Genomic DNA, 25,931 nt, shown 5'->3' on the forward strand with positions numbered 1-25,931 from the left:
TTAAATACGAGTATTTTTCTGGAAACGGATGTTGGCTGTATTTGAAAGATTGGCTGGGTGTGTGGGGAGGGAGAGAAAGGAGAGAAATTCCTATTTAATGCATCCCACAGAGATAGAGTTATATAGTCAGTAATTCACCCAGGCAGAAGGGCTGTGACCTCTGCTCTTCTTTAAAGGAATTAAGACAATTAATGACTTTCGTGCCCATTATGACTATGGGCGTAGGTAGTTCTTTGCCTTCCACATTATGTTCTGTATTTCAGGGGCTGACTGTGGATTTTTAGTTTAAAGATGTTGTACACTATTGAATCTGCTTTCCCAAATCCCACTTAAGAATCAAAGAGCCAACCCAGAAAGCATCTAACTTCTCTTATCTGTTTGCTATAAAAAAATTTCATTACAGGACAGATGCTTCATTCCAGCAAAGGCAGGTAGAGCAAAGAAGAAGAAAGGAATGCATTCCGTTATGACTACAGTGGCTCATTTCTTCCTCTGAGTTTTCCTGAATGCTATTTACTCTGCATATATTGAACCAGAAACAGAATAGTTGGGGTTTATTGTAGGCGATTGGAATGATTTGTCAAAACGCAGCATACTTAAGGGTTTGGGAAAGAGGGATGATGCTGCTAGTGATCTTGTAGTGCTCTGGTCTGATCCTGCAGATAACAAGATTGTCTCACATTTGTTGGTGGCCGAACCGGAGAAGATCTATGCCATGCCTGACCCTACTGTCCCCGACAGTGACATCAAAGCTCTCACTACCCTGTGTGACTTGGCTGACCGCGAGTTGGTGGTTATCATTGGATGGGCGAAGCATATTCCAGGTACATTTTCTGAAAAGAAGAAAAAATGAAACAGAAAAGGTTTCAGTAATTCCCTAATATGTAGTTTTAGGTGAATCCAAAAATTTCTCATTACTGTATTTTTTAACCTTTACATTGCTTTTATCATACTTAATTTCGAGCTTTGCTTGACCTTAATAGAATCATAAACCTTTCTCTGTCTGTACCACCTTGAATTCTGGTTATTTTTTTTTTCGTATGCAAAGGTACTATTCCCAACATAAGGTAAAGAGAATATAACTTTTTTTTTTTCAAAGATTTTTATTTATTTATTTATTTAACAGGGATAGAGAGAGAGCACAAGTAGGCAGAGCGGCAGACTGAGGGAGAAGGAGAAGCAGGCTCTCCGTGGAGCAGGGAGCCCGATGCGGGGTTCGATCCCAGGACCATGGGATCATGACCCGAGCTGAAGGCAGCTGCTTAACCGACTGAGCCACTCAGGCGCCCCAAGAGAATATAACTTTCAAAAAAATATATCTTTCTCCCTCTTAAAATTCTGAGCTTTCTCCTAAAGAAATCCTTCGCTTTTTTCTTTTCACTTTAAAAAATGTCTTTGTCAGCACACATCTAACGTACCTTTTTTTTTCTTTTTAAGAATCACTCATTTTGTTGTTCATGGTGGCTGTTTACATTGAATTGCTGTTCGTATTTACCAGCGCAGCTTTGGTTGACAATTAGATATTTACCATGAATTCGTACACAAGTTGTAAAAATAAATATTAAATAGACAACCTAAACCTTCTCAGGTGGTAACTTAAAAGTAGTATTTTAAAGTATCCTATTACTTTTCTTTCCTGGCCCATCCCATAACATCAGTAAACACACCTGGTCACAAGTGTTGAGAATTTTAGCAACCTACCTGGATTATTTTTGTTTGTTTGAACTTTGATCTTCAAGTAATTTGTAAACAAGTTTTTGAACGATGAGCAATGTTTTTCTGGTATGGTTAACTTACTTCTGTCTCCTTAAACTAGTTTGTCTTTATGCTTTGAATGCTACAGTAATTTCTTTAATCAAATTGATGGAAGTCCCTTTCCCAGCCCACACTGAAACCAATTTCTTGGTCATGATACGCCAGCTATGTTGCTAACAGTCGTAACGAACTGTCAGGCGATATCGCAGTGAAGCTAATTTGAAGTCATTAGGTGTGCAGCGTTCAAGCGACAATTTGTTACAGTGGTTAGGAACACAGCTGACATTTCTGAATGGCTTTGTTCGGTGCAGTTCTAGATGAGGCCAAGCAAATTGTAAACTAATTTAAACATCACTCTGTATTATACTAGCTACTTTGTCTTACACTGTTTGCTAATAAAGCACCCCAAATTAAGTCAAAACTAGTTAAATAGGTGAGCTTGAGTGTGTTCTTTAGAAGATACCTAACAAGGGTTGCTACACGTACGAGAAGGATGAGAATTTGATCATATGGGTAGTTGAAGCCAGATTTCAATTGTAATCACATCTATGTGATTTCTAAAAAAAAAAAGGATATGCTAAAAGATGTTAAGACATTTGGGAATTGTGACAGTGGGAACTATCAGAATTTGCTTAAACAGTGTATGAAACCTTATCTAGATTAAAAGTGCTGTGAAGGGTTTAGAGCAAAAAAATTTAACATTTGTTGAAGTATCCACACTTTTTTAGATAATCAATATGTATCATTTGTATTTATATATTTCATTACTTTATATATGTAGACATGTACAAACACGCATGTACATACTCACATATTTTATTTTTTTTTAATTTTTTAAAAAGATTTTCTTTTTAAGTAATCTTTACACCCAATGTGGGGCTCAAACCAACAACCCTGAGATCGAGAGTTGTACGCTCTACCGACTAAGCCAGCTAGGCACCTCTACACTCACATATTTAAAATACCATTGTTCTGAGACACCTGGGTGGCTCAGTCGGTTAAGCATCCAACTCTTGATTTTGGCTCAGGTCATGATCTCAGGGTTGTGAGATTGAGCCTTGTATGGGGTTCTCTGCTGGGTGAGGAGCCTGCTTAAGATTTTCTTTTTCCCTCTCCCTCTGCGCCTCTCTCCTCTCTCTCTCTCTCTCCCTCCCTCTCTTTCTTAAAAATAAAATAAAATAAAAAAGACCAAAAAAATCATTATCTGAACCCAGGGTTTCTCAGCCTTGACATTATTGATATTGGAAACCAGTCATCCTTTGTTGTGGGGGACTGTCCTTTTCGGGGTAGGATGTTCAGCATCCTGGGTTTCAATCACTAGCACCCTTGAGTTATGACAAACAAAAATGTCTTTAGATGTGGACATATGTCCTCTGGTGGGCAAAACTGTGCCCATCTTCCCCAACTGAGAACTGTTGTTTTAATCCAGAAATCAAGTACTATTATCTTTAATTCAAAGATAGGGACGTTTGAGGCATAAAGAGGTAAAAACACTTACACAAATTCACAAATGTATCCGATGCCCTCAAAGCATATTCAGCATTGCTTCCTGGAGTAGAATCAGGATACCGGGTTGACTGCATTTGAAAGAGCCACTTCAAAATAATAATGGTGATAGTGTTCATATTACTGATAACAGCAGCATGAAAGACTGTGTCACTATGACTCGAAACCACCCATTATTTTAGAGAACTCTGCACAGGTTCTCCCTGAATTAAGAGACGTGTTAAGCCAATATTTTAATATTGTCCAGACATCCCATAATAAAGGCCAATAAAAGTCAACAACTTCTTACAATGCTCTCTGGTAAGGAAAAGTCAATGATAAATTTGTGGGTCCAGTTGTGCATCTAAGTAGAAATGTCAGCTTACAAAGGAACCTGTCACAGTAAAGGGGCTCTCTGGTGACTTTAGTGAAGACAGTAACTTTAAATAACTATGAGTAACACCATTTCCAGTGGTGGAAACAATTACTATACGATTATGTGTTCAGTCTTAAGCTGAGGCTTAGAATTGGTGGGGACTGACGTGATTCTCTCTCCATAGCAAATGCCAGAGGAGGTCACTGTGGAGTGATGATTCACAGCCCTGGTGCTTGTGATACCCTCAGGGTGTTTAAATGATTACAAGGAGTGGCTTGGCTTTTCAGAAAAGGATTAGCCAAACAAGAATTAACTGGAATTCTTTTAAATCGTTAAATAATAAGCGCGCCATGCAGTGTTTTGAGGTAGAAGAAGAGGATGCTCTGATGTTAAGAGTGCTAGTATACCCTGGGTTCAGGGAGGCTGGGCCTAGCAGCAATTTGGAGTATAGGATGGGGGGCTGGTAGGGCGGGAGACAAAGAGAATATAAAGATTAAGGTCACATTTCTGCCTTGATAGAAGTAAAATCATGTTCTTGATAACATGACCCAGTCCTCATAACTGGGGTCAGAGCCTGAATTAAAGTAAAATCAGAACTGAAATTTCACCTGTCTTTGTCTTAACTTTAAAACTCTTTGTGTAAGGCTTCTGTTAAAATTAAAGTGAAATCTCTCTTTAATGCTAAAATCTAAGCCTTTGCTCTCTTGATGCTGTTCTCAGTTTGTGTCATCACGCACACACACACACACAGTTCAAAAATTAAGTTTAGCATCTAAGATAAGATCAGTAGCCTCTCTGCACTGCTGGGAATGGACTCTTACATCCTTGCTTTTGCTACATAAAAAAGTACAGAATTCAACAAAAGAAAATATTGAAGAAAAATACATATGGAGTGGTTTTTTTTATCAGTAAATCGAATTAGTTGACTTACTTTAATAAATCATATAAATGGAAAAGTGTGTTCTTAGGAAACATGACCATACTTTATCTACAGAAGAAAAAAGATCACAAGGGCTTTAGAAAATGCTTGACTTTAGTTGGAGGAGCATAAGGGCACAAGAACAGATGATGGTGCCCTAATAGCCCTTTTTAAGAATGACAGGGCCCCGCCATTAGCATCCTTTTATATCCTTGGAAATTGCTCATGCCTCGCTTTTCTGGTTCCTATCTGCCTGACTCTTTTTTATTTCTCTTTCAATTTCGTCCGCGCTCGGATAAGCGCATGCTAACACAATATGATTGAGCTGTAAAATGGAACGCTGTCGCCTCTAATCTCTTTTATGTAGATACGGAGTTACTGCACACTCCACTTCATTCTCTCCCCATTGTTGGCCTTTTTTAGAATGGGCTGCCAAGTAATGGAGGCTCTGCCAAATATTAGAGCTAGGTTTCACAGGGTGTGATAAGACGATTATCAGCCCAGCAGTCAGATCTATTATTGTTCTTTGTGGTTGATTAAAACATTATTATGTACTGTTACTTTGTTAGCAAAATGCAGAATGTGCTTAGTCAGATGGTGCTTAAAAAAGCATAACCCATATTAGCTGACCTATATAAGTGGCTTAAATATATTATGGGTCTCATCTGACAGTTTAAGAGAATAGAAGGGTATTTGAACAATTAAGTGAATGAATGTATTTTAGAAAAATTTTCCTTTATCAAAGATGGCAGATTTTCAGGTAGGTTTGTTTATTTTTAACATGACAAATTAAACCCTCGCTTGCTAAAGAAGAGGACTCTGTGTAAGTTTGGGGCCTCTTAGTCACATTTATAAAATGGTATCTTTTGGAATGATATCAAAACAGAAAAACTCTACAATTTTTACTCATACTCAGCGAAGGCAGGAAATATTAAGCTCTATAGGAAAACCACACTAGGAAGATAATGTGATCAGTCTTTACGTGTAGTTTATTCGTGTGAGAAACAGAAATCTAAAGTATAGAAACTGGTATTTTTCATTTACAATGAAGCATTTTTTTGTAAAAAAAATATGCAATTAGAAGAATGTATCAAAAATTGCTCGTTGAGTTGGATTTTTATGTTTTTCTCAACAGAAGTATTGAGACTTTTCAAGAAGCAGCAGAAATCTTTAAAGAACATGTATAAACTATTTCTACATTAGCATATAAATTTTGTGGGCAAATACCCAAGGGTATTTCAAACATCTATTGCTAATGATGCTGTTTAAAGATTGTTCTATTGTTCTAACAGCATTTTATGTAGAGACCGATTTTTAAGATGATGTCATCCCCAGCCAAAGTTGTGGAGGTTTTTAAAATGCCCATTCCTTATCTTAAACTGGTAGCACCATTAAGTGATGACGATATGTGCAAAAAGACACACAAACAAATGTGGTGGAAATAATTACCATAAGATTATGTTTCCATCTATAACACAAAAATATGTTTCCATGTGTATATGTGTGTGATTATGGTTTGATGTGCGGGCCAAGGGCATGTTTGACTAAGAGAGAGTTATGTAAGTAGCACCTAAGACTCAGTTTGGGATCTCTATCACTGGAACTTGATAAATATTTTATTGATTAGTTGATTTAAAATATGCATAGCCCCAAACTGCTCATTGGCCCTGAGACTCCCCTCTCTAGCCCATCCCAGAACTGAATTTACAGGGAATTGTAATTTCTGCTTTGCTGTGAATGAATTGAAGTGATCACAGCCTCTTTTCTCAGGATTAATTTTTCTTTTGTGTATGTAACTTAATGATTGCAGAACTATGAAGTAGTTGAGTCTTTTAGTTAAGTGGAGAAAATATAAATTTTAGACCCAAAGCCTTGATACTTTATAAATACTATTTAAATTATAATTCTATTCAATTACCAAATATTTGGAAGTTCTGTTTCATGTACCTGGTAGTTGTCTACCTCTGCACCTATCCTTGTGGTTTCCAAGGCTGGAATGAACCTGAAAGTAAAATCAGACAACCTAAGCTGTAGTGGAGTAATTTTTTTAAGTCACTTAATTGCTCTAGCCATTAGTTATATTGTGAAAATCAAACGAGGGAAAGAATACACATGCAAATTAAACACATATGTATAATTAATTTGCAAATTATAAAGCATGATCTAAATGTAAAATATCAGTGTTCATTTTAGTTCCTAAGATACTGCACATAGATTGTCATTTTATTGCAATTAAAACCAAGTGATCCAAAAAGTCAGTGTTAATAAAACCCATTTCAAAAGATATCCACCATAAACATCGGTTGTAATACAAAAGTAGGAGGGAAGCTTATTTAACCAAAAGGATCTGTGTATGGATATGGTCATCATTTGTCTTAGGTGGGCAGGATCATTAGCATCTAAATAATCTAGTTCATCCTTCTTGGCCAAACCTAAAATAACTGAATGTTTATCAGTTTCTGAAGTCACAACTATGATAGGGAAACAGGAACCAGTAAGTCGAAAAATGTGTTATGAAAAAAATAATCTGAAAGGTCACCTAAGGTCCTTCATTTTCTGCAGCTACCCTTCCTAGAAATTAAAAAAATATATATATGTAGACCGACAAGAAGTTGCCAGTTTTCCTAGACAGAGATCCAGTTCAAGAGACAACCCAAATCTTGTTAAAGATGCTCATAGAGATTTACTGTCACCACTGAGTCCATGGTTCGTGACCTAATGCCCGTTCTGTAACCCTGCTGGATTACCTGTGCTCACGTCATCTGTATTCCAGCGTTCCTTAGGCTCCATTACTAGGTGTCTCCAAATTATGTTTGCCACCCATTCATAGCCATGCTATTGTATACCTCTAATCAAAAATGAATTGTACTTTCATAGTAATCATTGAATCCAATTTAAGTATTTGAGTAGGTGCCACGTACCCAACTCTATGCTTGGTACTGTGGGAAATGTAAAAGATATACATGACATGATCTCTACCCTGAATCATGTATCTCTGTCCAAATAAATATATACGCATGTGTGTGTGCATACATATGGGATAATCTCATTTTAATGAGATTAAGCTCTCAATACAAAAAGAACTAACATCTATATGGTTATTTATTGTTGACAAAGCACTTTCATAAACATTTATTGGATACCTACAACAATTCTGTTGTTATTCTCTGGGTAGGTTTTATTCTTATTATCCCCACTTTATATATGAGCAAACTTGAGAGTCAGGAAGTTTGACTCACCCTATTTATGTTACTTGGACCCCCAGAATATTTAACTTAAATGGCTTTTCACCAGTAGCTTCATTATGTCTTTCTTCCCTGTCCTCATCTCCTTCCCCTGTGTTCTGTATCATTTGTTCCAGATTATCTACCTACCTCTCATAACAAGCTTAGGTGAATGTAACATATTTGCCCTATCTTTCAATTTTGTCTATACATTTACAAAATGCAAGATTCAAGGAAAGGAGGATGAATAAAAAAGGAAATGTATGACACTTTTTTCAATCAGTGAAAATCAATGTGTTTGATAGTGTACCCTAGATATGCCTGATCACAAATTTTAATGAAACAAGGTAATTGCCATTTAACTACTCATCGGAGTAGTTGGAACGTTCCTTAAATGATTAGTTGCTAAAATTGGATGCTCCCCCTCCCTTATTGTGTTTGGATTCACTGGCCATTGAATTTGATTGAGAGTTATAGGTAAACCGGAGCAGAAGTGAGTCAAGTGACTTTCAACCACACCAAATATCAAAATGTTAGCTCCACCACTTAACCAACTTGAATCCATTCCTTCCTCCCTCCCTCCCTCCTTCCCTCCTTCTTGCCTTTCTTCCTTTCCATCTTTCCTTCCTTCCTTCTTTCCTTCCATAAGGCATTTAGTCAGCTCTGTGTCAGGCATTGTGCACAATGGATATGCACACGAGTATGAACACAGCACAGGATCTGCTTTTACGACCCTCCCAGTGTAGTGGGTAATTCGGAGAGATGAAAGGACAGCTCTAACTATGGGATGTGGGCTGTGATGCTGCTGTCACAGAGTCACATGAAAGCATGGAAGGAGCAGCATGGGACTAGATTCGTGGCCAAGGACCCCATCATGAAAAATCTTGAGTTTCTTGCAAAGGAAATAGCATTTTATACTGAAGGCAATAGAAGCAATTAACATTTTTAACTCCGTGACATGATTAAAACTGCATTTTGAAAAGATTAAAATCTGAACCTTGAGCCAACTTACATAGAGAAAGATTACTCAGTGTACTTTTGAAAACAACACTGTTAAATTTCTGAGTGTTAAAGATTTCTGTATGTACCAGGTCCTAAAATAGGATACCATTTTCAAGCAAGTTCTTGGTAATTGTTAAACTCTTTTGCATGATGAGGTGATAGGATGAGTCCAGTCATTTGGTTTACTGTAAGTCATGATCTTTCGGAAGCCTGAAATAGCTTGAAATCTACCTGAAGATTATCAAAATATTGACATCCTATATACCTGGCCCAACTCTTTCTGTTCTGGAATTCTGTTAATGGAGCTGTTACTTCTGACTCTTAGATTCTTCTCGAGGCTACTTAATGAGTTAAAGAAAGACTTTTGTGTCTTGGGAGGAAATTGTTATGTGAGAGCTGCTATAATTAGTATAATTAATATATGCTTAAATGCTTAATCAAAATATCTTTTTTTTTTACCTCTAAAACAAGAATTTGAGGGAGAAGAGCAGAACATGATGCCAGTATGTTTTGTTTCTCTCTTTGCTCCTTTTTGACCCTCCCTCCAACCCTAACACCGCCTACCTTCTGTGGGCTGGTTGCACTTTTCCCCTGCGTCCCCCTTTATCTGCCTCAGCCAATCTCCAAATGAATGCATGTCTATCCTGGCCTTGGCTTTGACACTCTGGATATATTGATTAATAGTTGCCCTAAGCTCCTTTTAGCAAATCAAATTTTCACTTTTAGCAAGGATTTCGCCTCTGATTTATTCAGCAAAGTGAAATGCACTAAATTGACTTTGACATTCAGGGAAAATGGCTGAAAAACAAAGAGCAGAAGAAAGATATAAATTGTGTGGCAGCTGGAGACTTCAAGCATCAGAGAAACAGTTTTCTATAGAATACAGAGTAATTTAAAAGCACTTTTTAAACACGGAGAGAAGTGATGTCTTCAAAAAATTTAACTGCCGAGTTTTCTTTTTGAAAGAGGTTGTAAGTATTACTCAGCTGAACTCAGAATTTCTGGTACAAGACATTATACCAGCTATGTAAAAATAGCTGTAAAATAGCTATGTAATCCAGGATTGTATATATCAAAATTAGTTTATGAAAGCAAGGAAATAACCTAATTACTTTGGAAAAGAAATATTCAAGAATAATCCTATACAAAATAGAATAGTTAGCTTGAAAGTGCTAGTACTTTGTAGCTGTGTGTGTTGTAAAGAATGGAACTACTTCATCACCATAAGGAGAATTTAAAATAATTTTGGATCACAATCTCAGTAGAGAAAAGCCATGCAACTTGGCACTTCTGTATGCCTTTTTCCCAAGAATGTCAGCCTTGGCTGTGTTCTTTTATGTGACTTAAGCCAGCCTACTTCCTTGTTAGACCAAGGTTCAGTGAGTAAGTAACCATCAGGTTCAAGACACAAAGTGTGGTTTTGATATGTAAAAGGAAGTAGTGCTGGAGTGTCGATGAAGCAAAGGAAGGGAAGTTGAACTGAACTCACCAGGGGCACTTGGGGAGGAATTAAAGGTGTGAGGAGTATCAGGGAATATTTTTTGATATTGAGATCTAATAGACTGTTGCCTCGCTTCTGTGGAGGGATTATCAGAGCAGAGAGAGGATAAGGGGAAAGTAAAATCTACAGCTGGAATTGGGTGCTCATTGACCTCTTTCCTGTTCAGTATGACTATTCCTTATTAACTGAAGTTGGGGTCCACATAGTCAAGGTGCTCTCCCTTTAACTCTATATTATTATTCTCTTTCCTTTAATTTTCAATAAATCCAATTTATTTTATTTTAAAAAATATTTATTTATTTGAGAGAGAGGTGGGGGAGGGGCAGATAGGAAGACAATCAGACTCCCCACAGAGCAGGGAGCCCAACGCTCAGTGCTCCATCCCAGGACCCTGAGATCATGACCTGAGCCGAAACCAAGAGTCAGATGCTTAACCAACTGAGCCACCCAGGTGCCCCTAAATCTAACTTATTTTTTTTTTTAAGATTTTATTTATTGGGGCGCCTGGGTGGCTCAGTCAGTTGAGCAGCTGTTTTCAGCTCAAGTCATGATCCCAGGGTTCTGGGATCGCGCCCGGCATTGGATTCCCTGCTCGGCGGAGGCCTGCTTCTCCCTCTCCCTCTGCCGCCCCCACTGCTTGTGCTCTCCCGCTCTCTCTCTGTCAAATAAATAAATAAAATCTTAAAAAGAGAGAGAGAGAGAGAGAGAGAGCACAAGCAGAGGGAGTGGCAGGCAGAGGGCGAAGCAGGCTCCCTATTGAGCAAGGAGCCCGATGCGGGACTCCATCCCAGGTACTTGGGATCATCACCTGAGCCGAAGGCAGATGCTTAAGTGACTAAGCCACCCAGGCGTCCCAAAATCTAACTTATTTTGAATTATTTCCAGTGTGACCCCAACTCTCCATATCAGTGGCATTTTACTCATCAGATGTCTTAACAATGTATCTGATCTGTCCATAGGCATGTGATTTCCCTAAAATCAAGCTACTTCTTTCCCAATTCAGCCCACTTCCAAACATCATAAATGACTCTTAATTAGACGAATCCAATTAGAAGAACCTATTTAATCTGCCCAAATCACTTTAATTTACCAGAATTTCTAAGAAGCTTATGCTATCTGATAAACAGATAACACCTCCATTTGTTTATAAATACCTTGATATTTTTCTTAGGAAAATTTTTCTTTTTCCCAGAAAAAAACACCACAAATTTTCTCTCTGAAGCAATCAACAACTTTTATGTTTTATTTATTTTTGCTAACTGTTTTTCCCCCCAGCGAGAGTCAGGAAATATGTACAAAATACACAAACTCTATGTAAAAGGAATGTTCAACTTACGTTTCATATACTTGGATCTCTTATGGTGCAGTGCAGTATTATTAAATGAATTAAAAAGTGTAGTACATTGTTACCTAGTTAAGGAGGAAAATATAATGGATAAACATCACCCCTTGGTAATTCTGAGAGTTATAGTCAATTCAACTTAGTTAATCCCAAAATTTTACCAGTCTCTACGAATCACATAATTTTGCTTCCAATACAGAAATTATATTTTTGTTGCCAAAATGGGCGTTAAGCCCTGACTGCAAATTATTACTATAAGATCAAGAAGGGGAAAGGACCAGTTTCTTCAGCTGGATTTAGATGAAGCAAGTGGATAACTGGATGTCCAGGTCAGCAGCCCAGACTGTCTGGTTTTAGAGAGTCATCAGAGCCCAGTTAATAAATACTATCACTCCAGGGGTGTCTCTGAAGAGCGACTCCCTCCTCTCTCTGTGAAGGAGGCTTCACACCTGCTTAACCTACATTAGGAAAGGATTAATTACCTGCAGTGTGGGCCCCTCAGCCAGTCAGCACGTTTGTGCCAGGGCACATGGTGGCCTCGGCTGAGGAGGGAGACAGGGAGAAGGAGCAGCTGGGAGATCATGGAAAGACTGGCTCCTCCCGATGTGGTTGGCATTTTAGGGGGAAAAAAAAAAGGTCCATCTGTACTTATTCTTGTGATTTTCTGTGTCATGGCAGAGCCCAGTGGCAGGGTATCTTCAACACAGATCCATATATCTGAAAGAGGAATACACTCCTGATGGTTGTTTCGCCTCTGCGTGTTACTCAGATTAACCTTTTGTGGAAAAACATGGAGTAACTATTGATAGCATTTCAGATTTATTTCTATAAGTTGCTATTTTTCTGAAGTAAAGTGTTTTATGAGAGACTTTCCCCAGAGTTTTAAAAATACATTTGTTTATTCAGGAACATGCCAGGAGGAATCTTTGTGACACCCTTATTTTTTTAAAACAAATGAAATAATATTGAAGAGAGACCTCTTTCCCCCCAAAATTAATCATGGGATGACAGAACCAGAATGGACCTTAGAGATCATTTGCTAAAACTTTGCATTTTAAGTGCATTTCATTTACTAAACTGTAGTGGGCAGTGTGCTCTTTAGAGTTGGAGACTATGATTCAAATTCTGATATTGCTGCATACCATGAACTCAGTGTGTTTATGCGTAAGATGGGATAATAATGCCCACTTTATAGATTGCTAGGACAATTCTGTGGGTTAATGTTTGTAAACTGCCCAACCCCATCCCTGGCTTTTAATCGTAAGTGTTCAGTGAATGTTAAATGCCTTCACTTATAAATTCACTTATGGATAAAGACACTTACAGCCAGGAAAACTGAATGAGTTATCCAGAGTAACAAGCTAGTCAGTGACAGAGTTGAGATGAAAACTCAGTCTTTTAATTCCCAGTTGGGCATTACTGATATTTGTCATTGTCATTACCAGTTTTTCAGAAAAAAAGTATGCATCCTTATGCATAGTATTAAATATTAGCAAGTTATCATGTTAACTTTATGTCTCTTCTATATTACATCACATTATATTACATTATATAATACATATACATGTATTTATTTGGACACACATTTCTTGAAGATAGACTAGCAGTGAAAATGTTATGGAAAAGTTATTGTGATATATTTTTAAACTGCATACTGCAAATTATAAGCAATACACCTATCTTTTCTTTTGTTATTCTTTGGTAAAGCCTGGGTATAATATCCGGATATATCAGATGTAAAACCCTTTCTGAGGGATATTAATCTATAGGTATGGCTCAGAATACTTCTGTAGCATACAGGGTGATACAGTAGAGAAAAATCCCTAACTAAAGCTGGAGGTGGGGAAACATAGCCAAGAGGCCAAAGTAGCCTCAAGATTGCTCAGTGGAAGATCTTAGTGCAGAACTAAGTGTCTAGATAGCAGAAGGATAAAATAACATGAATACATGAGGTGGGCCTTATTTATAAAGCGTCTTTGAATATACTTCTCTGTAAATACTGATGCTATCTTTGAAAACAATGTCTCTGACAGATCAGTATATAACATTTGGTTAAAATTCTTGTGAATAATCCATGGATGCTAATTAACCTGGTTAGTTATCTGACCTGTTACACTCAGTGAGGGTTTTAGGTTTTGACATCTCTGTAATTGCCATGAAACTTTAACTCAAACTTCCAAGGCAATTTGACATATTTAGAATAGAATTATTTATTATTTAATTTGACTCTGACCATACTGTGATTGTATGGTTGAATAAATTTTATATGGGCTGAGAATGGGTGATATGTTATCTTCAGGACATCAACTATGATAATATTTGAGATATCTGAGTATGGTAATAAGCTCTGTAAATTCAGTTCAACATTTCCCTAAACTCTTTGTAATATTCAGTTCCCCAACAAAAATACCGTGTGTAATATATTTTTGTAACAAGCTAATACCTATTCACGCCTGCACTGAAAAAATACATATATTGGAGGCCTCCTTGCTATCTGATCGGCCTGATACTATATATAGTTGCTGTTCTTGGGAGTCTCTCCTTGTCATTATTATATGACTGTGAGGCAGAGTTGATCTCTCACCAAAATATCTTTTGAATTATTTTTTCTTTTGGATTTTTATTTCAAGAGTGTTGCTTTGCAACTCATTCAGGATCATGGTTTTCATTTTTCTGTCACACATACTCAAGAGTCCTGAAGAACTGTTTTGAGAGTGATCTAAGCCAGATGTCAGCCGTGCCTCCTGGCCCAGTATTTCAGTGTTTTCCCCTCCACAGCTCTTTATCCCTGGGTTCTGTGCATCAGTGGTATCCCATGGACCAAACTGAGGGCCAGCAGCTGCCTGAAAGGATTTTTAAGAGGTTTTCAAACTATATATAGAGGGGGTTGTTCTGAACCCATTTGAATTTTAAATGGTTAAACTACCTCAGGAATGGAGTGTCTTTATGAAAAGAGACCTGCCTACTGCATTAGGGAGGGTTGCAATGTTTTTACTTTAAGAAAGGGTTCTCCATCTACCTTGGCATAATCTGGGAATATGGAGCTGATTTCAGCAGGAGCTTTTGCTCAAGATGAGTAAGGTCTCCTTGCATCCCCTGCCGTTAACTTTTGTTCTCATCTGCAGAAGCACAGTTCGGAGGTGTGGGCTCCATGTTGCATCCATACTTGGCTTGTTATCCTCTTATCAAGCTCTTAGCATCCCTTTGTTTATTTGAGGCGACAGGAAGACTGTGTAAAGGCTGCTTAGTCAGGGATATCAGCCTTGTTGGCAGGGGAGTGATTGCCAGTTGAAAAACAAGGCATTATTGCTCATTTTTTCCCTCTTATTAGTTTGATTACATTTGCAAATCAAATCAATCCATCAGACATGATCAGGCCTCGTCCGCATTTTAAGGAATAGTAATCTCCGTCTAATAAGATGCAAATGTGTCACATCGGTAAGTAACCAATAAATCATCGTCTTGTCTTTGGCAATCATTAAATATCAGAACCAACAGTCAATTTTTAGTATTTTCAATTTGCGATATGCCGCTGGAATATAAAGATAGATGGACGTAATTACACAAACCAAACACTATTTCAGTTCATTCCAGACAGCAAATTTAGTGGAAGGTATAACTGGCTTGTCATCACACTACATTATTCCTAGCAGTTCATGCAAAGTTCACAGACGAGCTTCAAATGGACATTGCTTTTTTTCAACTTCTAACAACGTCCCTACAATGGCAAGCAAACTTTGATGTAAGGACTTGAACTGACTTCCACGCGGCTCTTGCAGTCAGATGCCAACATGACAGGAGACACATGCTCTCTCCTATCAGAAACTCCTGGCAGTACCAGCTCCAATCTCCTATATTTTCTGTTAAAAAGAAAATGAACTCACAAACGTAAAAAATAAAGAAAAACAAAAACAGCCAAGAACTCTTCAGAGAATCTGTACCATCTTCATCTGTTTTGACAGAAAATCTCCCTCGGGGCAGGAAGGGAGCAAAAACTTTTCATTTTTCTGAGTTTCACGTTTTTAGAGCTTCTCTGTTTGGACAGTGTATTCTTTTCGTTTAAGCCCTTCTCTGCGAAGTTGTGCATGTATGCAGTGCCCTGATTCGGCCAAGGAAGAGAGTAAGTGTTAATTTTTGGCACAATACTGATGTTGACAAATAAAAAATCTTATAATTCAAAAGATAAGAAATGAAATTATTTGGCTGGAATAGCTGATCTGAATGCCTTTTCCCAAATTATGCTTGGCAACTCAGTGTCTTCTGATGAACTGTGACAATTGCCTATCCATCCAATCATTCATTCACTCATTCATTCCCTCATCCATTTATTCATTCATAGGAATTAACTTCTCACAAATGGAGGATCCTCCCCAATCTTGCTTGGCTCTGTTTATCTCAATACCGTCAATATTCGTACTTTTCCATCCTTTTCCAATAATGTCTCTTGTCTATTTCTCTTTTTTTCTGAATTCTAATATAAAAAGCTCTTTTAAAATCATTGATGTGATGATATTTAACATTTGCAATACTTCTCTCTTTGATTTTTGTTTTTCATCTTAGCCTCACCTAGTTACTGACATCACTTTTGTTCTTTTGCTTTCTTCTCGACAAAAGTTACTTGCCTTCTCCAGTGTAAGTTGCTAAATAGGATGTGAAGAGCATAATTTACATGACCTCAGTGCACCTGCTACTTTATTTTGGTGGCACTTCCAATCATTGACTGATTCCAGTTTGTCTCGACAGATTTATCATACTCTTTATAGTTAAAGCTTAGAGCTTAAGATTTGGCAAAGCCAACCCTTTGGCTTACTAGATTCTCTTATTTGCAGTGAGAAAGGCAAACTCTTTGAAATATTATTTAATAAAATCTATTATTTAAAATTGATAAAATTTCTTTTTTTTTAAGATTTTATTTATTTATTGGACAGAGAGAGTAAGAGCATGAACAGAGGGGAGGAGCAAGGGGAGTGGGAGAAGCAAGCTCCCCACTGAGCAGGGACCCATTGGGGTCCCAGGACCCTGGGATCATGACCTGAGCCGAAGGCAGACGCTTAACCAAATGAACCACCCAGACGCCCTAAAATTAAATTTCTGACTGCATTACTTATTTGTTTTAAATGTGTTGGGTACCTTCGTAACCTAATCCCTGCTGAGGGAAGGATACAAAAGTAAACCGTGTAGATACAGTCACAGTCTGTTGGGGATAAAAATAAACAAAGAAGCATTACTACACTCTAACTTTAGGAATCAGAGAAGGCTTCCTGAAGCCTTGAAGGCTTTTTGTCTAGAAATCCAGTGAAGATAAATTTATAGAGAGGTATTCAGATGTTTTAGTTAAGCATTGGCTTCCTTCTGCTAATGAAACAGTGTAGGTTAAACGGGCCCGTTTTCAATACCTCTGCCCCATTTGTTAGCAGGACTGAGAACCGTCATTCATTGAAAAATGAAGAACATTCTTCCAAATTTTAATGAAATTATGATACAGAAGTTGGCTTAGAGTTTGGCAAGAAAAACAAGCCAGGAGGTTTCAAACTTAGACGATGAAAACATCCAGTAGCTTGAGGGAGTGGTCAAAACAGCTTCTGAAACAGCACCCTCAGCTCCCTAAGCGTCCCCTGCGTATGCCCGTTGGCTGCCGTCTGCATGCCGTACACGTGGGAGGCAGAATGCACCGTCCACTTACGAAAACAATTCTGTGCTGCTTTTGCACCTCTTTCGCCATAGCCTCTCAAAGTTAGTAGATGTCCAGCCTTCTTTTCCTTTCTGCAAGACTGTGATGAATTTTTTAAATACAGCTCTGGTCTTTCCAGGTGACTGTTTTGCCAGCCAGCCCATGTAGCTCAAGGAACCCCGTACATCGCAGCAATTGCCAGGAACCCCTATGAGCTACAGCTGATGAAAGCCATACAGCTCGTGCCTTTGAAGCTTTGTACCAGAACCTGATGCTCTCTCTAACCGATTTACATACCACCATGGTATGTTTAATTTGCTTTTTCATCAAATCAATAATGGGTCTAATTGAAAAAATTGGCAGTGCTGCGTGCAGCCTAACTACGGATCTCGATGTTTGCCGGCTAACGGGAATGTTGCACAGCTCTGTGTCAGACACCTGTGTTATTGGTGTTCTCCTGCTACTAATGCGTACAAAAACAAACATTAATACAGGTGAAGCATCTGCACCAATTGATCACTATGCTATGAGAATTAATCACCTGGCTTTCAGCTTGAAGAATAAAATTTACATCTTTAATGTATGAAATGTATTAACACACACGCTCGCACCATCGACGTAGGGGGCATATCAGCAGTCAAGCACACGCAGTCCCATTCGGCTGTGTTCCTCTGGACATTCGGACCTGGATATGTAAATTCAGGGCCAGGTTTTGAGCACCTGAGAGCATTTTTAAAAGTTAGATCTGACACTTTTTTTGTCCATAGTGATTGGAAAATATTGGGTAAGTACTATTCAGTGTAAGCGACTAACTCTTAGAACTCTGTAAAACTTCCTTCAAAAACTGTACAGTGACACTTTTGAGTTGGAATTTTTTTCTCTCATCCCAATCCAGAATGGATTTGGGCAGCGTCATCATCATCATGGAGCTGTGTTCGTTGAGCACTTACTAGGTGCCAGGTCCAGTGCTAATTGTTTTATGTACATTACATCAGTTATTCTTCAGAGCTACCCTGTAATTGTGGTTTGCTTCTGACATCACTTTATAACTGAGAAAATTAAATATTAGAGGAATCAAACAATTTGTCTGAGCTCCCAAAACTAGTACGGCAGAGGAGGTGAGATTTAAATTCAGATCTATTGGATTCCAGACCCTGATTTTTATCTACAGTGCTAACCCAAATTCCTGATATGAACTCATTCATTTTGTTTTAAAGTTCCAGCTTGATTTTTAGTTTAGCACGAGGGGATCTTAAAATCTTTTGCTGGCATGGCAAAACACAGATTTCATTGGTGCGTCCCAATCATGTTGATATGATAGTCACTGCAGGATTGGCTACATAATTGGTGGGGTCCAGTGCAAAATGAAAATGCAGAACTCATTGTTAAAAAATTACTAAGAATTCCAGGGTGGCAACAGCAGAGCATGAAACCAAGTCTGGCTCTCTGTATGGGTCACATACCCAGGAACTTGGCCTGGTATTGGCTGTGAGAGATGGAAATTTTGCTTGGGGACAAGTTTCATAAATAGAGGAATGTTTCTTCAAGTCTGTGTATGATTAGGTCTGGGAAGATGCTACAGAGACCAAGACAAGCTATTTTTGATACCATCATTCTCAACAACTCGTCATTCATTTAGGAAGGAAAAGATGTCTTTCATTGCCCCTAACTGGTGTTTCCCACCCAGGGGTAATTTTGCCTCACAGGGAACACTTGGCGATGGGATGCCTGGAGACATTTTGGTGGGTGTAGTCAGGAAAGCAGCAGGGAAGGAGGAGCATCTAGTGGGTGGAGGCCTGGGAGGCCTGGGAGGATGCATCATACCGTCATTCTGCACCTCACAGAGCAGCCCCTCCCCCCTTGCTCCCCCACAAAGACTTATTCAGCCTAAAATGTCAGCAGTGCTGAGAAACCTGTCGTAAACTATCATCCTCGTAAGGTTTGTGAGTTTAGTATTCAGTTTTGCAAATCTTATAAATGCATACATAAATAAATATGGTAGCTTTATTACTGAGGAGAAGGCCTACTTCACAAGAAGCCACCTTCATCAACCAGATCAATAAATATTTATTGGGCAGCCAAGATGCATTTGCTCCAGCACTTTGTGGCCAAGCTGTAAGTTTTATCTTTGGTATTTAAAAATAAAACGGAAAGGTTAAGTGAACCCTGAAAAGTGACTGTGGCACATTTGAATTAAGAGCTTTCTTGGAAATTTCATAGGAGATATTTATTATGGGATTAATTACATATTCACATATAATGGAGAAAAAGGAGCCCTTTTAGCACATCGAGTAAACAATATGCATTTTAACAGATATATAAATATGTATTTATTCACCAAACAGAAACATTTTCTTAGTTATTTGATGTAAATAATGTTTATAAAAATTTATAAACATTAAGTGATAAATGTTCTAAGCACTCAGGTAGATGCTATGTATATTTAAAGACATTTGAATTTTTGACAGATCTTTTATGTGAGCGTATACAAATAACATCAGAATAATTCTAAAGTTGTTAATATTAGTCTGGACATGCTTAGAATTGGTGAGCTGGGATGGATATGTCATAAGCTTGTCAATGAGTTGTATAAAGTTTATATAAAGTCATTATATGTAAAAAACATTGCTATATTGCATAAATACTTTTGTAATTATTCATAAGCATCTATGAGGCTATATAATTCAATGCTTATTGGCATTTTCTAATGCTTAAACTGTTTTTCCAATCATTTAAGAGGAAAATCCAATAAACCATAATAACCAGATTTTTCCACAGAAACTTCCATTTCAATAAATTTTATGTACTATTTTTCAACTCAGTTTCTCTCCATTTTAGGGATAATATGTCAAATTTCGAGCAGCCTAGAGCATAATTGAGAAAAAAAAAACAGGAAAAATAAAACCTCTTGGTAACCTCCAGACGTATTGTAATTGTGAAGTCCCTCACTCATAGGGCTACTTACACTCTTCCTTTGAACCATTCCAACTAGCCTGCTCTTCTAGCACACAGCAAATCTGAGGAGAGACTGATGCCAGAAGGAATCCCAGGGACAGCACTAGGAAATAAGAGTCCGCATGCAAAACTATGGAATGCAGATCAGGTCCTGGGAAGCCTAGCAGTGGAAGTTACGTAATGTGGGTTTGGGCAGCCCCACTTCCTCAGGTACCTCTCAGGGCAGCTCAGCGCAGTTTGGATGATCTGTCAGTTCCTAGCATGCTGATTCTGAGTCATCAGGAAAATTAAATATGTGTTTAATTGACATAGTTTAAGAAGACTGAGAAATATGTAATCATTTTAAAGGACTCTATCCAAGATATCTGAAATCTTTAGAAATGTTTTGGAGTTGTTTTTTTTTTTTTTTTTTGACAGAGAGAGACACAGCGAGAGAGGGAACACAAGCAGGGGGAGTGGGAGAGGGAGAAGCAGGTTTCCTGCTAAGCAGGGAGCCCGATGCGGGGCTCGATCCCAGGACCCTGGGATTGTGACCTGAGCCAAAAGCAGACGGTTAACAACTGAGACACCCAGGAGCCCCAAGTTTTGGAGTTTTAGATAATGAAATACACCTACGTGAGATGCCACCATCCTTTCTGAGTCTGAATCAGTATTGCCATCAATGAGAGAATAATAATGACAATGACTGTCATTTGCCTAGGGATGCTTAGGTTACAGCATGATTCCAAATAAATTTGATCCTTACTTGCATTTGATACCTACATCACCCCTGTGAAGTTGTTATATTCACCCTCTTCTTTTGTTCAGATAAGGAAACCAAGACCTAAAGATGAAGTGATTTTCTCCAAATTCACAGTTGACCCTGTATGCATATCTGCATCCTGAATAGTATCGCTTAGGTAATTGCTATATACATTTTACAAGATACGTAAATTCAAATGATCAGGTTTCTGTTACTTTGACATTTGAAACAATTTTCCAAGATTTTTCTCGTCTTCACATGTACTGAACATAAACACAAAAATGACAACTTCTATGATCTATTTTTTTTAAAGATTTATTTATTTATTTTAGAGAGAGAGTGCAGGGGGAGGGGCAGAGGGAGAAGGAGCGAGAGAATCCTCAAGCAGACTCCCAATGCCGGGCTCAATCCCAGGCCCTGAGATCGTGACCTGAGCTGAAATCAAGAGTCAGACGCTTAATCGACTGAGCCACTCAGGTGCCCCTCTTTCTATTTTTTTAAAAATGGCTCTATCTCTTAAAAAGAAATGTAAGTGACTTTACTTATCATTATGATGTTAAGTATAGATGGAATGCTACAAATTTTGGAATGGTGTAAAAATACCATTCAACAGATGGTGAGCACTATATTTTTCTTCAATGAACTGAGAGAACACACTGCAAATGTAATTGTAGTTTTGATAGACAGTGGAAATAAATGATATAATGGTAATAATAGATATTGAAATGCACGCATTTCCAACCCAAAATTTTAGCAGTAAGTCTCCAAGAGGTAAGAATCGGACATTAATATTGAAATAATAAAACGAAATTAGAAGCTCGCTGGAATGCTCACGTGATATATACCTGGGTTGCCAAGATGGTCTTGCAGCCTTGGGGCTCAAGGAAATTAGTTGTTTACTCTTTTAGAGCTGCCAGGGATTAGTAGAGTTCTAGAAGAAATGTCTCAGGTGTTTGTGCTAAGGATTACTACATAAGGAATCAAAAAAAAGTGCATCATTTTATTCCTTTAGGAGCAAAAAGCTTGAATCTTGCTGAAGTGATTAAATAAGAAGTCTCACTTCTGGGACGGAGATAGAAAATAGTACCAGAAAGAGGGGAAAAAAATGGAGATCAGCAGGATCTGAGCATTAGAGTGGATTTCCTTTGCAAATAGCATAGAAAAAATAGGAATCAATCAACCAGGATTAGTAGTAGAATTAGAAAACTCCCTCCCCCCCCCCAACAAAACACACATAGTACAACCACAGAATGTAGTAGAGTATATCCAGTTCTTGAAGACTCACCAAAGAGCATGTTTTAGGTAAATTTGTTACCAGGAAATTGGCCTGGGTTAGGCTCCCAAAGCTGTGGATGGAACGAAAAAAAAAAAACTTGGTTGTTGACACTCCCAGGAACCTGCTCTGTAATGATGCTCAGGGATCACAAGAAAGTTTGGTATGATGGGTTTTAGGATAAAGGTAAATGGACTACTTGAGAAAAACTACAGGTTTGGCTAAGAGATTCTGGCAGGATTTTGGTCTAAAGTGGATTACGACATAGAATAAAGTAAAATTGTAAAAGCATATTTGGAATCTATATCTTGACTTGGTTTAAGAGACAGGGGCTTATCTTCTAGTCCCAGAACTTAATTCCCATGGCCAGGATATATATAGGGTAGCTGATATAAAAATAACAGACTCAGAACAAGCCTCCTTTACTTAAATATCATTATTTCCCAAACTTATTATTAAACAGAGGTTCGCACTCCATAATGTGTAACAACATACGGGAGATGATAATGCCATTGGCTAAGAGATAACATTTAGCTCTCAATCCTTCTGTGATCCTATTGAATTTGCCTGTTAAATTCTTGATGTAATTAAAGCAGATAGGAGCATTCATACATTTTGTTGCAAATTGATATGATCTTCTTTGTCTGTGATCTAAGTGAGATTGCCCTGTAGTTTTTAATTTAGCAGGTTAAGAAGCACAATTAAAATATCATGAAAAAGATCATAATCAGAAACCGTCTTTTGGGTTGTCCCTGCCAAGTTGATAAAGGGATCGGTGTATTTAATAATTACCTCCTTTGCTGTACATTTGTTCTATTTGTGGGCTGAAGTGTTAATAAATACCTTGCACTATTCCAGTGGGAAAGTAGGCTTTCCACCTAATTAATAAAACTTGGAAGAATACCTAGGACATTGAACCATATCTTTCTTATTAGTGCTGCCTGCCTCGAAAGAGAATCCCTGTCTCCTCACCACATTAGTAAATGTCATCTTCCTGGGTTATAAAGAAACCTCTTGAAAAACTGCCAGTTTTCAATAGGAATGAAAACGTAAATTCTTTGATGGCCTTTTTTTTTTTTTTTTAGAAATAATTCAACCACTGAATTTTAAGTAGCAAAAAATCCTAATCAAGCACAACAGGACTTACTCTAAGGAACACACCTTAGTAAAAGCTCCAGAATAAAGAAAGGTTCGGATTGAGATATAATTGGCTTTGAATGAGTCTTTACTTCTAGCTATTATTTGTCCCATAGTTCAATTGCTCAAGTACTTTCTAGGCCTTGATCCTAGAAAACTGAAACCGAGGTTAGTACGTAGCACCATTACATCTGCATTTTACTGTCAATTTGTAAGTGCTAAGTTATTTGTGACTGTTTTATTTTTATTAAAATTGGACTTAGAAATGAAAAGTTCAAAAACACATTATTATTTCAAACAGGATATTGACTGATAGAGGCAACATGCTCTTATGAGTGTATACATTTAATGAATATTTATTTGAGTGACTACTTTGTGGTAAAAAATAAACCAGTCAAGAAATTAAGTAAAGTCCTTTCTCTATGACCATGTGTAGGCTTCAGTTAGAGGCTTCAGTTATGAGTCTGATATTATACCTTTTTGTTCTAATTAAAAATATGTAATAAATGAAAAATATGTGTAATATATCATCTACAAATTTTTTCTCTGCATGGAATATGGAAGTTTATTCCCATTTCCTTATGTATGAATCATTGAGTCCACTGGCTTTGCTGAGATTCTTCAGAACATGAAAATTGCAGTATCTGAATTCTGTGGGGAGTGTTAATAAGAGAGAAGGCTTATAAAGCTACCTCTATCTTAGGTATATGATAAGGTGGAAATATTAAAGTACATAAATTCTACATGCAGTGTGGCCAGATAGTATATCCTGGAATGATTAGAGAGGGGGAAATATGTTCTATTTCAAATTTCTTTGTTAAATTATAGTATTTTTTCCTGTTTCTAATTTTAAGTATTCTTCCAGTCTAATTAAAATTTAAAATAATGTTTTTAAACTGCCCTTTAGAGAGCAGATTGAAGAAATATTTTTGAAATAAAAATATTGTATGTATTTCTTCAATCTCAAATTGAGTCAGTTGATCTTCCTTTGCTCTGAAATGGGAAAAGAAACTAAAGCATTTTGAACAATCTCCATTAAAAATCTATACAGTTCACAATATGATGCTTGTGCTGAGCCTATTGACATTTTTCCCTAAATTCTTGTATTCAAGTATTTTATAAAGCACATATTCTGTGTGAGGCTGTGCTAAACACCGGTGATGTAGCAGTGATCAAAAGTGAAAAAAAATCCCTACCCTTGTGGAATTTAAGCTCTAGTAGAGGAGACAGAAAATATATATAGGAGAGACTGTATCTGCAAAGGTCCTGAGGCAAGAGTGTGCTTGAATATTCCAGGAATAGTAAGGATGCCCAGCTGGTTGGAATAGAATGCAATCCCCTGGGATGGGGGAGGGTGGTAGAAAATGAGGTGGGAAAGAAGAGGGCCACTGACTGTCATGCAGTTTCTAATGTATTTTTTAAGGGGGGAGGGGCAGAGGGAGAGGGAGAGAGAAACTCTGAAACAGACTCCCTGCTGAGCATAGAGCCCATCCCAGGGCATCGATCTAACAACCCTGAGATTATGACTGAGCCAAAAATCGGATGCTTAATTGACTGAGCCACCCAGGTGCTCCTCAAATGCATCATTTTATTTAATCACCTGTGCATTAATATTGTCAATGATCAACCATATTAAAATTTTGTACTTTCAAATGAGGTTAGGGACATGCTCTCCTTATTAAAGGCTTATGTACAATCTGTGAAACAAATTCATTCAGTAAATTGTCAGCAAATACATTTTAGCCATTATCTCATGTGGCATGGCAAAAAATGTCCCTGTTGACTCCATCGTTTCTTCCTTTTTTTTTTTAAGATTTATTTATTTATTTTAGAGAGAAAGAATGTGTGCAGGAGGAGGGGCAGAGAGAGAGGGAGAGGGAGAGACTCTTAGGCAGACTCCCTGCCTAGCTTGGAGCCCATCATGGGGCTTGATCTCACGGCCCTGAATCATGATCTGAGCTGAAACCAAGAGTCAGACACTCAACCAGCTGAGCCACCCAGGCGCCCCTAACTCTATCCTTATATCTGAGGAGCAATCCCTCCAAAGATTTGAGGTTAGACTTTATTTCTGCATTTAAAATGGTTATCCTCATTTCCTTGACTGTATTTGGAATGTTGAACTTATGTTATGGGACATGAGCAAACATATCAAAATCCATTTTAAACATATATCGTAACAACAAATGTTTAAGTCCCACTGTTGTTGATTAGAGCAATTGCTAACTGATATGATGTGTCTAATATAATGATGGAATTTGTTTTCCTAAGGGCTGTCAGCTTTCTTGTCTTTTAAATAAGCACTGTGAATAAGATAATTTTTAAAACTGCTTTCTGGGCTTGTATCCTATGCTCTTATGGACCTCATTTAATAAAGACCTGGTAACATGATCATACTATGGCATTTAGCTTTCCAAAGTTACCTTGAAACAGTTTTGCTATTAATTGGGTGCCTGGAGTGCTGGAGAATTAAACCCAAGAATGTGGAGCAGTAGCTTGGTGTTAAGCTGGGGAATATGATGAGAAGGCCCTTTTCAAAGGTTTTTAGCATG

General features: G+C 37.8%; 1 protein-coding gene across 4 annotated transcripts in view; it reads left to right on the forward strand.

The window, feature by feature from the left end:
* ESRRG (estrogen related receptor gamma) overlaps positions 1-25,931 on the forward strand; it is a 568,127-nt gene that overhangs the window by 507,090 nt on the left and 35,106 nt on the right. For all 4 annotated transcript variants that reach the window (XM_035010128.1, XM_035010129.1, XM_035010126.1 and 1 more), the window contains one exon: positions 663-824. In XM_035010128.1, the coding sequence (XP_034866019.1) occupies positions 663-824 (162 nt within the window). The remainder of the gene's footprint in view (positions 1-662; positions 825-25,931) is intronic.

This window comes from Mirounga leonina, unplaced genomic scaffold (assembly GCF_011800145.1).
Source record: "Mirounga leonina isolate KUSES-001 unplaced genomic scaffold, KU_Mleo_1.0 Mir_154, whole genome shotgun sequence".
Lineage (NCBI taxonomy): Eukaryota > Metazoa > Chordata > Mammalia > Carnivora > Phocidae > Mirounga > Mirounga leonina.